At 40.9% G+C, this 12,722-nt stretch overlaps 1 protein-coding gene across 1 annotated transcript in view; it reads right to left on the reverse strand.

Annotated features, from left to right (window-relative positions):
* Positions 1-676: 676 nt before the first annotated feature.
* Positions 677-12,722, reverse strand: part of SCIN (scinderin) — a 273,292-nt gene continuing 261,246 nt past the window's right edge. Inside the window, exons 13-16 of the mRNA XM_073677281.1 lie at positions 11,246-11,367; positions 11,000-11,077; positions 3,267-3,327; positions 677-1,081 (exon numbers count right to left, since the gene is read on the reverse strand). Coding sequence (XP_073533382.1) covers positions 948-1,081; positions 3,267-3,327; positions 11,000-11,077; positions 11,246-11,367 — 395 coding nt within the window. The 3' untranslated portion in view covers positions 677-947. The remainder of the gene's footprint in view (positions 1,082-3,266; positions 3,328-10,999; positions 11,078-11,245; positions 11,368-12,722) is intronic.

The following is a 12,722-nucleotide window of genomic DNA, read 5'->3' on the forward strand; positions in this document are numbered from 1 at the left end:
GTACAATTTCTTCATCTTGGGATTGGCAGCACGCCTTCCTCCTCTTTGCATCTCAAAGTTGAGCTGTTTGATGTTGTTTTCTTTCGGCATCAAAAGCATGCCCCATTTTCCTAAGATTTGCACATCACCTTCCTCTTGAGATTGGCTACACCCCTTCCTTTTTGGATCAAATGTATACCTTTATAATCTTGGGGTAGACAACACACTGTTTTTCTCTTGTTGTGGGACTTAGAAGTTTAGTTGAGTTAGCAGCACCCCTTTCTCCTCCTCAGGGCGGCGACACACTTTCCTTTTCTTGGGATTCAGGTCATATTCCTGGTGGTCTTGAGTGGTATAGCAGTTTCTACCTAGGTAAATATTGATATCTATTGTCCATGGTAGTCCTGGGTTATTGTTTGTTAATTATGGGTTTATTAATATCCTATAGTTCAGGATGGTGGCTAAATTGGACCAAGAATTTGTTTTCAGGCAAGATTTACATCCTCATTTTAAAAAAAATGCTGTCAGTCACTGCTAGGGGGAGCTCACTACATTAAGGTTTATGCCGCTCTCATTGAATTCAATAATGAATTTGTATGCAGTGAGTGCCCCCTAGTGGTGACAGAAATATCTTATTACATTGTAAAAACATTTTTCTCTTAAACTGTGTGCACAAAACTGGGACATAAAACTCTCGTTATGAATTTTGGACTTTTTATTAAACATTCCAAACGCATAAAGAGAATTTTCTGAATTTAGAAAAAACATGAACATAGTGAAATGATATTAAAAAGGTAAAGATCTCAGACATTTAATGTAATATCTGTAACATGTTTATCCAAAACAGCCACAAGCAGCGCCGGGGAGTCGCATCAGGGAATATGGTTATATGGCTGGAGCTAAGTGAATGATATAACTGGATATTTGGATATCGCCATTTTCATGTTTCCAGGTTCTTGCACATCGGCTTACTGCTGCCACCTGCTGGAATCCCAGCCCAGGAACCATCCAGTGAATGTTGGGGGTTCATGTCCTTGTTTCACGGTAGTAATGGGGATTCGTTTATCTCTTCCGGATGGATCGGTGTCGATATATTGCTTGGCTGGAAGGAAAGAGGAGACATTTCTGGTGAATGTCTACTGTAAGATAACATTAGGGTGCACAGTATAGAATAGAGAGTCAACAGTGACATCTTTAGGTTCAAAGTAGGTACTGCACTTTATCAAAATTAAAACGTTGAGCAAATCAAAAGGTGAAAGAAAAATCACCGGTCAGGACTGGTGTCATCACCAGGAGAAATGGCGACATGCCATGGCCCAATGGGTATAGGGGAAGGCACGGCAATCTGGCTAACATGATCGATGTAGGAGTGCTACCCACTGTTAGTCTGCTGACCAAGTGTCTGCATACACCTGGATCAAGCCCTAAATAAGGATACCTTTTACAACGCTACATGATGCTATACAAGTCTGTAAGAGAGGCACAATGGCTGTCACTGTTATAGGGCAGTGTGGCTGTTACTGCTATGGGGGCACTGCCGCTGCCACTTTTGTGGGACATCATGTCTGACATTGTTATGGGAAAGTGTGGCTATAATAGGGGAATTATAGCTGTCAATGTTATATGGAACTGTGTCTGTCACTGTTTTGGGGGAATTGCGGCTGTCATTGCTATGGGGACATTGTGACTATGTAGTAGGAGTATTGTGACTGTCAATGTTATGGGGGCAGTGTGACTGTCAATGTTATGGGGGCAGTGTGGCTATCAATGTTATAGGGGCAGTGTGGCTGTCACTGTTATGGGGCAGTGTGGCTGTCACTGTTATGGGGCATTGTGACTGTCAATGTTATGGGGCAGTGTGACTGTCAATGTTATGGGGCAGTGTGGCTGTCACTGTTATGGGGAAGCTGTCTGTTACTGCTATGGGGACATTGAGACTATAGTAGAGGCATTGTGGCTATCAATGTTATTATTATAGCGCCATTTATTCCATGGCGCTTTACATGTGAAGAGGGGTACACATAGCAAAAATAATTACAATAATTTGAACAAACACGATTGAGTAACTGGTACAGGAGGAGCGAGGACCCTGCCCGCGAGGGCTCACAGTCTACAAGGGATGGGTGAGGATACAGTAGGTGAGGGTAGAGTTGGTCGTGCAGCGGTATGGTGGAGCGGTGGTTACTGCAGGATGTAGGCTTGTCGGAAGAGGTGGGTCTTCAGCTTCCTTTTGAAGGTTTCCACGGTAGATGAGAGTCTGATGTGTTGGGGTAGAGAGTTCCAGAGTAGGGGGGATGCACGGGAGAAATCTTGTATGCGATTGTGGGAAGAGGAGATAAGAGGGGAGTAGAGAAGGAGATCTTGTGAGGATCGGAGGTTGCGTGCAGGTATGTACCGGGAGACTAGGTCACAGATGAATGGAGGAGACAGGTTGTGGATGGCTTTGTATGTCATGGTTAGGGTTTTGAACTTGAGTCTCTGGGTAATGGGGAGCCAGTGAAGGGATTGACAGAGAGGAGAGGTCGGGGAATAGCGGGGGGACAGGTGGATTAGTCGAGCAGCAGAGTTTAGGATAGATTGGAGGGGTGTGAGAATGCTAGAGGGGAGGCCACAGAGCAGGAGGTTGCAGTAGTCGAGGTGGGAGATGATGAGGGCGTGCACTAGTGGTATTGCAGATTCATGGTTGAGGAATGTGCGGATCCGGGAGATATTTTTGAGTTGGAGTCGGCAGGAAGTGGAAAGGGCTTGGGTATGAGGTGTGAAGGAAAGATCAGAGTCCAGGGTTACCCCAAGGCAGCGAGTTATAGAGGAACTGTGGATGTAACTTATGATGGGGGCAGTGTGTATGTAACTATATCATTATTATCATTATGGGGTAATGTGGCTTTTAATGTCATGGGATATTTTTTCTCTTAAAAGTAAGCTAGAATGACCCCATCCAAACAAGTGAAAACAGCCCACCCCTTTAACCATCTCCACTTTTCCAGCCAGTGGACCCACCCTGACAGCACCCAGATCTCAGCTTCCTGGACCATGAATTTGAAGGAAGGAGCCTCATCTCTCAGTCAGGATCTTTAGACTTTTGGTGGTGATTTTCCCTTATTCCGCTCCACATGAATATAGCCATTTTATTTTTCCTACTAGTTGAATGTTTGCTTTCCCCCCACCTTTATATGGCGACACGTGTACACTGCATGGCAGACCTTTCCTTACACCAGTCGGCCTCATGTTGCTCATTATAGAAGGACACCAGCACAATCCTGATCTACCTGCGCTCAGACTCTTACCTGACTTCAAGGATTCTTTCTTCTCTACTTCATTAGCATCTTTCCCGATCCATAAGAAAATCTGTGAATAAAGAAAAAGCCGATGATTAACAGGAAGACTCAGCCCAATCCAGGTGATGGCTACTAATACACAATATGTATAAAAAAATAATAACCAAAGCGACTGTGTGCTGGAGGAGACGATCATCCGAAAGGGGCAAAAGAGAAAGCAGAAACTGCCTCCTGATAATGGAGATATGAGGCTGTCCACAACCAAGAGCATACATCAAACTGCACTGTAATTGCTACAATTGTGATACATTGTATATAGGAGCAGTATTATAGTAGTTATATTCTTGTACATAGGGGGCAGTATTATAGTAGTTATATTCTTGTACATAGGAGCAGTATTATAGTAGTTATATTCTTGTACATAGGGGGCAGTATTATAGTAGTTATATTATTGTACATAGGGGCAGTATTATAGTAGTTATATTCTTGTACATAGGAGCAGTATTATAGTAGTTATATTCTTGTACATAGGAGCAGTAGTATAGTAGTTATATTCTTGTACATAGGAGCAGTAGTATAGTAGTTATATTCTTGTACATAGGAGCAGTATTATAGTAGTTATATTCTTGTATATAGGAGCAGTATTATAGTAGTTATATTCTTGTACATAGGAGCAGTATTATAGTAGTTATATTCTTGTACATAGGGGGCAGTATTATAGTAGTTATATTTTTGTACATAGGAGCAGTATTCTAGTAGTTAAATTCTTGTACATAGGAGCAGTATTATAGTAGTTATATTCTTGTACATAGGAGCAGTATTATAGTAGTTATATTCTTGTACATAGGAGCAGTATTATAGTAGTTATATTCTTGTACATAGGAGCAGTATTATAGTAGTTATATTCTTGTACATAGGAGCAGTAGTATAGTAGTTATATTCTTGTACATAGGAGCAGTATTATAGTAGTTATATTCTTGTACATAGGGGGCAGTATTATAGTAGTTATATTATTGTACATAGGGGCAGTATTATAGTAGTTATATTCTTGTACATAGGAGCAGTATTATAGTAGTTATATTCTTGTACATAGGGGGCAGTATTATAGTAGTTATATTTTTGTACATAGGAGCAGTATTCTAGTAGTTAAATTCTTGTACATAGGAGCAGTATTATAGTAGTTATATTCTTGTACATAGGAGCAGTATTATAGTAGTTATATTCTTGTACATAGGAGCAGTATTATAGTAGTTATATTCTTGTACATAGGAGCAGTATTATATTAGTTATATTCTTGTACATAGGAGCAGTAGTATAGTAGTTATATTCTTGTACATAGGAGCAGTATTATAGTAGTTATATTCTTGTACATAGGGGGCAGTATTATAGTAGTTATATTCTTGTACATAGGAGCAGTATTATAGTAGTTATATTCTTGTACATAGGAGCAGTATTATAGTAGTTATATTCTTGTACATAGGAGCAGTATTATAGTAGTTATATTCTTGTACATAGGAGCAGTATTATAGTAGTTATATTCTTGTACATAGGGGGCAGTATTATAGTAGTTATATTCTTGTACATAGGAGCAGTATTATAGTAGTTATATTCTTGTATATAGGAGCAGTATTATAGTAGTTATATTCTTGTACATAGGAGCAGTATTATAGTAGTTATATTCTTGTACATAGGGGCAGTATTATAGTAGTTATATTCTTGTACATAGGGGGCAGTATTATAGTAGTTATATTCTTGTACATAGGAGCAGTATTATAGTAGTTATATTCTTGTATATAGGAGCAGTATTATAGTAGTTATATTCTTGTACATAGGAGCAGTATTATAGTAGTTATATTCTTGTACATAGGAGCAGTATTATAGTAGTTATATTCTTGTATATAGGAGCAGTATTATAGTAGTTATATTCTTGTACATAGGAGCAGTATTATAGTAGTTATATTCTTGTACATAGGGGGCAGTATTATAGTAGTTATATTCTTGTACATAGGAGCAGTATTCTAGTAGTTAAATTCTTGTACATAGGAGCAGTATTATAGTAGTTATATTCTTGTACATAGGGGCAGTATTATAGTAGTTATATTCTTGCACATAGGAGCAGTATTATAGTAGTTATATTCTTGTACATAGGGGGCAGTATTATAGTAGTTATATTCTTGTACATAGGAGCAGTATTCTAGTAGTTAAATTCTTGTACATAGGAGCAGTATTATAGTAGTTATATTCTTGTACATAGGAGCAGTATTATAGTAGTTAAATTCTTGTACATAGGGGGCAGTATTATAGTAGTTATATTCTTGCACATAGGAGCAGTATTATAGTAGTTATATTCTTGTACATAGGGGGCAGTATTATCTACTATATAATTGTCTTATCCCGTCTCCCTATCTGTCTGTCTGTCTTTCTGTCTGTCTGTCCTGGAAATCCCGGGTCGCTGATTGGTCCAGCTGCGGCCAATCAGCGACGCGGCATTTCAGAAAACATGGCGGCCGTTAGCGGCTCATGTGCGGCACGGAGGTCAGCGGCGATGCAGCCGGGAGATGCAGCTGGCTACTCGCAGCATAAGTCCCCCGACCGCAGGTGCCGCTGACCTACATGCGGCTATCGTCGGGAGATCAGCAGCTACGGCCGCTTATCTCCCGAGGACAAGTGTGACGCCCCTCCCCTCCCCTCCTTTCCCCTCCCCTCTCCTCCCGTCCCTCCCCCCGCTCCATCAGGACCCCGGCACCCGGCGTCATACTTACCCCTCCCCTCCTCTCCCCTCCCCTCTCCTTTCCTCCCGTCCCTCCCCTCTCCTCCCGTCCCTCCCCACGCTCGATCAGGACCCCGGCGTCTTACTTACCCCTCCCCGTTCCTCCGCAGCAGCTCCTGTGTCTTCCACTGATGCTCTGTGACGTCTCAGGTCAGAGGGCGCGGTGACGGCTTTACACCGCGCTCTCTCCTGACCGGTCACAGCGCAGAGCGTGAAGATGCCGGCTACGCTGGAGTCCAGAGGAGCTGCTGAGAAGGGAGGTGAGTATTGGATTTTTTTTTTTTTGTATGGGGCCATAGGGGACCTGCATGGGGCACTATGGGGGGATGGATATACAGGGGATATGACTTCCTGCATGGGGCATTATAAGGGGGAGAGGTGACATCCTACATGGGGCATTATATGGGGGGAGAGTTGACTTCCTGCATGGGGCATTATATGGGGGGGAGAGGTGACATCCTACATGGGGCATTATATGGGGGGAGAGGTCACATCCTACATGGGGCATTATATGGGGGGAGAGGTCACATCCTGCATGGGGCATTATATGGGGGGAGAGGTCACATCCTACATGGGGAATTATATGGGGGGGTGACATCCTGCATGGGGCATTATATGGGGGGAGAGGTGACATCCTGCATGGGGCATTATATGGGGGGAGAGGTGACATCCTGCATGGGACATTATATGGGGGAGAGGTCACATCCTGCATGGAGCATTATATGGGGGAGAGGTGACATCCTACATGGGGCATTATATGGGGGAGAGGTGACATCCTGCATGGGGCATTATATGGGGGGAGAGGTTACATCCTACATGGGGCATTATATGGGGGAGAGGTGACATCCTACATGGGGCATTATATGGGGGAGAGGTGACATCCTGCATGGGGCATTATATGGGGGAGAGGTCACATCCTGCATGGGGCATTATATGGGGGGAGAGGTGACATCCTGCATGGGGCATTATATGGGGGGAGAGGTGACATCCTGCATGGGGCATTATATGGGGGGAGAGGTGACTTCCTGCATGGGGCATTATATGGGGGAGAGAGGTGACATCCTACATGGGGCATTATATGGGGGGAGAGGTCACATCCTACATGGGGCATTATATGGGGGGAGAGGTCACATCCTGCATGGGGCATTATATGGGGGGAGAGGTCACATCCTACATGGGGAATTATATGGGGGGGGGTGACATCCTGCATGGGGCATTATATGGGGGGAGAGGTGACATCCTGCATGGGGCATTATATGGGGGAGAGGTCACATCCTGCATGGAGCATTATATGGGGGAGAGGTGACATCCTACATGGGGCATTATATAGGGGAGAGGTGACATCCTGCATGGGGCATTATATGGGGGGAGAGGTCACATCCTACATGGGGCATTATATGGGGGAGAGGTGACATCCTACATGGGGCATTATATGGGGGAGAGGTGACATCCTGCATGGGGCATTATATGGGGGAGAGGTCACATCCTGCATGGGGCATTATATGGGGGGAGAGGTGACATCCTGCATGAGGCATTATATGGGGGAGAGGTGACATCCTGCATGGGGCATTATATGGGGGGAGAGGTGACTTCCTGCATGGGGCATTATATGGGGGGAGAGGTCACATCCTGCATGGAGCATTATATGGGGGAGAGGTGACATCCTACATGGGGCATTATATGGGGGAGAGGTGACATCCTGCATGGGGCATTATATGGGGGGAGAGGTCACATCCTGCATGGGGCATTATATGGGGGAGAGGTGACATCCTACATGGGGCATTATATGGGGGAGAGGTGACATCCTGCATGGGGCATTATATGGGGGAGAGGTGACATCCTACATGGGGCATTATATGGGGGAGAGGTGACATCCTGCATGGGGCATTATATATGGGGGATGTGACTTCCTACATGGGGCATTATATGGGGGGAGAGGTCACATCTTGCATGGGGCATTATATGGGGGAGAGGTGACATCCTGCATGGGACATTATATGGGGGGAGAGGTCACATCCTGCATGGGGCATTATATGGGGGGAGAGGTCACATCCTACATGGGGCATTATATGGGGGAGAGGTGACATCCTGCATGGGGCATTATATATGGGGGATGTGACTTCCTGCATGGGGCATTATATGCGGGGGATGTGACATCCTGCATTGGGTATTATATGCGGGGGATGTGACATCCTGCATTGGGTATTATATACGGGGGATGTGACTTCCTGCATGGGGCATTATAGAGGAGGGTCGGGAGACATATGCTAGAATACCCGATGCGTTAGAATCGGGCCACCATCTAGTAGTAGTTATATTCTTGTACATAGGGGCAGTATTATAGTAGTTATATTCTTGTACATATAAGCAGTATTATAATAGTTATATTCCTGTACATAGGAGCAGTATTATAATAGTTATATTCCTGTTCATAGGGGGCAGTATTATAGTAGTTATATTCTTGTTTATAGAAACAGTATTATAGTAGTTATATTCTTGTACATAGGAGCAGTATTATAGTAGTTATATTCTTGTACATAGGGGCAGTATTATTGTAGTTATATTCTTGTACATAGGTGCAGTATTATAGTAGTTATATTCTTGTACATAGGGGCAGTATTATAGTAGTTATATTCTTGTACATAGGGGGCAGTATTATAGTAGTTATATTCTTGTACATAGGGGCAGTATTATAGTAGTTATATTCTTGTACATAGGGGGCAGTATTATAGTAGTTATATTCTTGTACATAGGAGCAGTATTTTAGTAGTTATATTCTTGTACATAGAGAGCAGTATTATAGTAGTTATATTCTTGTACATAGGAGCAGTATTATAGTAGTTATATTCTTGTACGTAGGGACAGTTTTATAGTAGTTATATTCTTGTACATAGGAGCAGTATTATAGTAGTTATATTCTTGTACATAGGGGGCAGTATTATAGTAGTTATATTCTTGTACATAGGGGCAGTATTATAGTAGTTATATTCTTGTACATAGGGGGCAGTATTACAGTAGTTATATTCTTGTACATAGGAGCAGTATTATAGTAGTTATATTCTTGTACATAGGAGCAGTATTATAGTAGTTATATTCTTGTACATAGGGGGCAGTATTACAGTAGTTATATTCTTGTACATATGAGCAGTATTATAGTCGTTATATTCTTGTACATAGGGGGCAGTATTATAGTAGTTATATTCTTGTACATAGGGGCAGTATTATAGTAGTTATATTCTTGTACATAGGGGGCAGTATTACAGTAGTTATATTCTTGTACATATGAGCATATTATAGTAGTTATATTCTTGTACATAGGGGGCAGTATTACAGTAGTTATATTCTTGTACATAGGAGCAGTATTATAGTAGTTATATTCTTGTACATAGGAGCAGTATTATAGTAGTTATATTCTTGTACATAGGGGCAGTATTATAGTAGTTATATTCTTGCACTTAGGGGCAGTATTATAGTAGTTATATTCTTGTACATAGGGGGCAGTATTATAGTAGTTATATTCTTGTACATAGGAGCAGTATTATAGTAGTTATATTCTTGTACATAGGAGCAGTATTATAGTAGTTATATTCTTGTACATAGGAGCAGTATTATAGTAGTTATATTCTTGTACATAGGAGCAGTATTATAGTAGTTATATTCTTGTACATAGGGGCAGTATTATAGTAGTTATATTCTTGTACATAGGGGCAGTATTATAGTAGTCATATTCTTGTACATAGGAGCAGTATTATAGTAGTTATATTCTTGTACATAGGAGCAGTATTATAGTAGGTATATTCTTGTACATAGAGGGCAGTATTATAGTAGTTATATTCCTGTACATAGGGGCAGTATTATAGCAGCTATATACTTGTACAGAGGAGCAGTATCATAGTAGTTATATTCTTGTACATAGGGGGCAGTATTATAGTAGTTATATTCTTGTATATAGGGAGCAGTATTATAGTAGTTATATTCTTGTACATAGGGGGCAGTATTATAGCAGTTATATTCTTGTACATAGGCAGCAGTATTATAGTAGTTATATTCTTGTACATAGGAGCAGTATTATAGTAGCTATATTCTTGTACATAGGAGCAGTATTATAGTAGTTATATTCTTGTACATAGGAGCAGTATTATAGTAGGTATATTCTTGTACATAGAGGGCAGTATTATAGTAGTTATATTCCTGTACATAGGGGCAGTATTATAGTAGCTATATACTTGTACATAGGAGCAGTATTATAGTAGTTATATTCTTGTACATAGAGGCAGTATTATAGTAGTTATATTCTTGTACATAGAGGCAGTATTATAGTAGTTATATTCTTGTACATAGGGGGCAGTATTATAGTAGTTATATTCTTGTACATAGGAGCAGTATTATAGTAGTTATATTCTTGTACATAGGGGGCAGAATTATAGTAGTTATATTCCTGTACATAGGGGCAGTATTATAGTAGTTATATTCCTGTACATAGGGGCAGTATTATAGTAGTTATCTTCTTGTACATAGGGGGCAGTATTATAGTAGTTATATTCTTGTACATAGGAGCAGTATTATAGTAGGTATATTCTTGTACATAGAGGGCAGTATTATAGTAGTTATATTCCTGTACATAGAGGCAGTATTATAGTAGCTATATACTTGTACATAGCAGCAGTATTATAGTAGTTATATTCTTGTACATAGAGGCAGTATTATAGTAGTTATATTCTTGTACATAGAGGCAGTATTATAGTAGTTATATTCTTGTACATAGGGGGCAGTATTATAGTAGTTATATTCTTGTACATAGGAGCAGTATTATAGTAGTTATATTCTTGTACATAGGGGGCTGTATTATAGTAGTTATATTCTTGTACATAGGAGCAGTATTATAGTAGTTATATTCCTGTACATAGGGGCAGTATTATAGTAGTTATATTCCTGTACATAGGGGCAGTATTAGAAACCTGCAGTCTTATACCTGTTCCCATGTGTCCAGTAACATGACGTCATCTTCTGCCAAATCATCTTGTGTAAATTCTGCTGGGACCTCTTCGATCTGAGTTTAGATAATAGATTGTGAGGGATAAGTATTTTATAGGAATTCTGATGTCACACTTTCCCAATGGTATCACAAAGTTTTACATGATTTTCTGGTTTACGATGAAAATGATAACAACAGATCCAATTTATATTGTTTTGGTTTTATAAAAACATTCAGACTTACCACAAATCTCCCAGATTTGTTTGAGCAGCCATACAGCCGCGGTGGGTGATCGGCAAGCTGGGATCCGAGTAGCTCAGACGTCTGATACGATTTTTTACCTCCCAGGGAGCTCCAGAACTCATCTACAGTCAGAAAAGGTTTCCAAGAATTGCATGTTACTAGACTGTGTATAGAAGTTTTTTTTTCTTTAAATTTACGTCCAGTCATCATAAACACAAAGCAGTGCAGTTTTCCATATTATATACTTTTGTTATATAAGTATCTCAGAAAGTAATAGCCTTTTTTTATGTTTAATGCACCCCTTGGGGATGGTTCAATATGACATTGTGGCTTCTTTGGGTAAGAGCGTTTGTGCACCCCTGCTTTAGACCATATTTGCCAACTTTCATAAATTCCTTTCTGGGAAATTGTCCCCTTCTTTCTAGGCTATGCTCCATTTCTGCCCATTGAATGTGAGTTTAGACCCTTGGGCTGAGTCTGATGTGGTCATTTTGTGGACAGACACATTTTCTATCGGTACAAACACTAGAGAACACCGAGTGTATGGCATAAATAGAGGAAACTTTATTATAAGTAGAAAAGATCTTATTTAAAAAATACAAGTTACAAGTACATATGAGTTGCGGAGCATATCAAAAAGTAGAAAAAAAGGGCCATAGTCGCACTGCAGCTATCGAGACGAAAAAGACCATGCAGAAAATATATTCCAAGGGAGAGCCATAATACGATTTAATAAATAGATACGTATTCCCCAGGCGCAGGGCTACCAGGGCCTATATAAATAGTAACACACTAAGATTGAAAGCACAGGGTATATCACACAGGAAGTTAAGAGATCTGGATACAGAGTATATATATATATATATATAGAAAGCTTTAAGGCTTCAAGTAGTAAGAGAGTATCCAGAAAATGTGTATGCAAAACATTGCAAATAACTCACCGATGTGAATACCAGGGGCAGGAAGGCAGGGAGGATAAACTGGCAGGGCAGGAGCGAACAGATGTAGGGCCCTCAAGCCTCGACGCGCGTTTCGCGTAAGTGGCTTTTTCAAGAGGCGTCACTGATCCAGATACCGGCATCTTTTTAAATATGGCGCTCAATTGGTCACATGTGCGGTCATGAAAAAGATGCCCTGCCAGTTTATCCTCCCTGCCTTCCTGCCCCTGGTATTCACATCGGTGAGTTATTTGCAATGTTTTGCATACACATTTTCTGGATACTCTCTTACTACTTGAAGCCTTAAAGCTTTCTATATATATATATATACTCTGTATCCAGATCTCTGTTAGCTTCCTGTGTGATATACCCTGTGCTTTCAATCTTAGTGTGTTACTATTTATATAGGCCCTGGTAGCCCTGCGCCTGGGGAATACGTATCTATTTATTAAATCGTATTATGGCTCTCCCTTGGAATATATTTTCTGCATGGTCTTTTTCGTCTCGATAGCTGCAGTGCGACTATGGCCCTTTTTTTC

The sequence above is a fragment of the Phyllobates terribilis genome, unplaced genomic scaffold (genome assembly GCF_046119375.1).
Source record: "Phyllobates terribilis strain yellow unplaced genomic scaffold, ASM4611937v1 Scaffold_4__5_contigs__length_816908805, whole genome shotgun sequence".
Taxonomy (NCBI): domain Eukaryota; kingdom Metazoa; phylum Chordata; class Amphibia; order Anura; family Dendrobatidae; genus Phyllobates; species Phyllobates terribilis.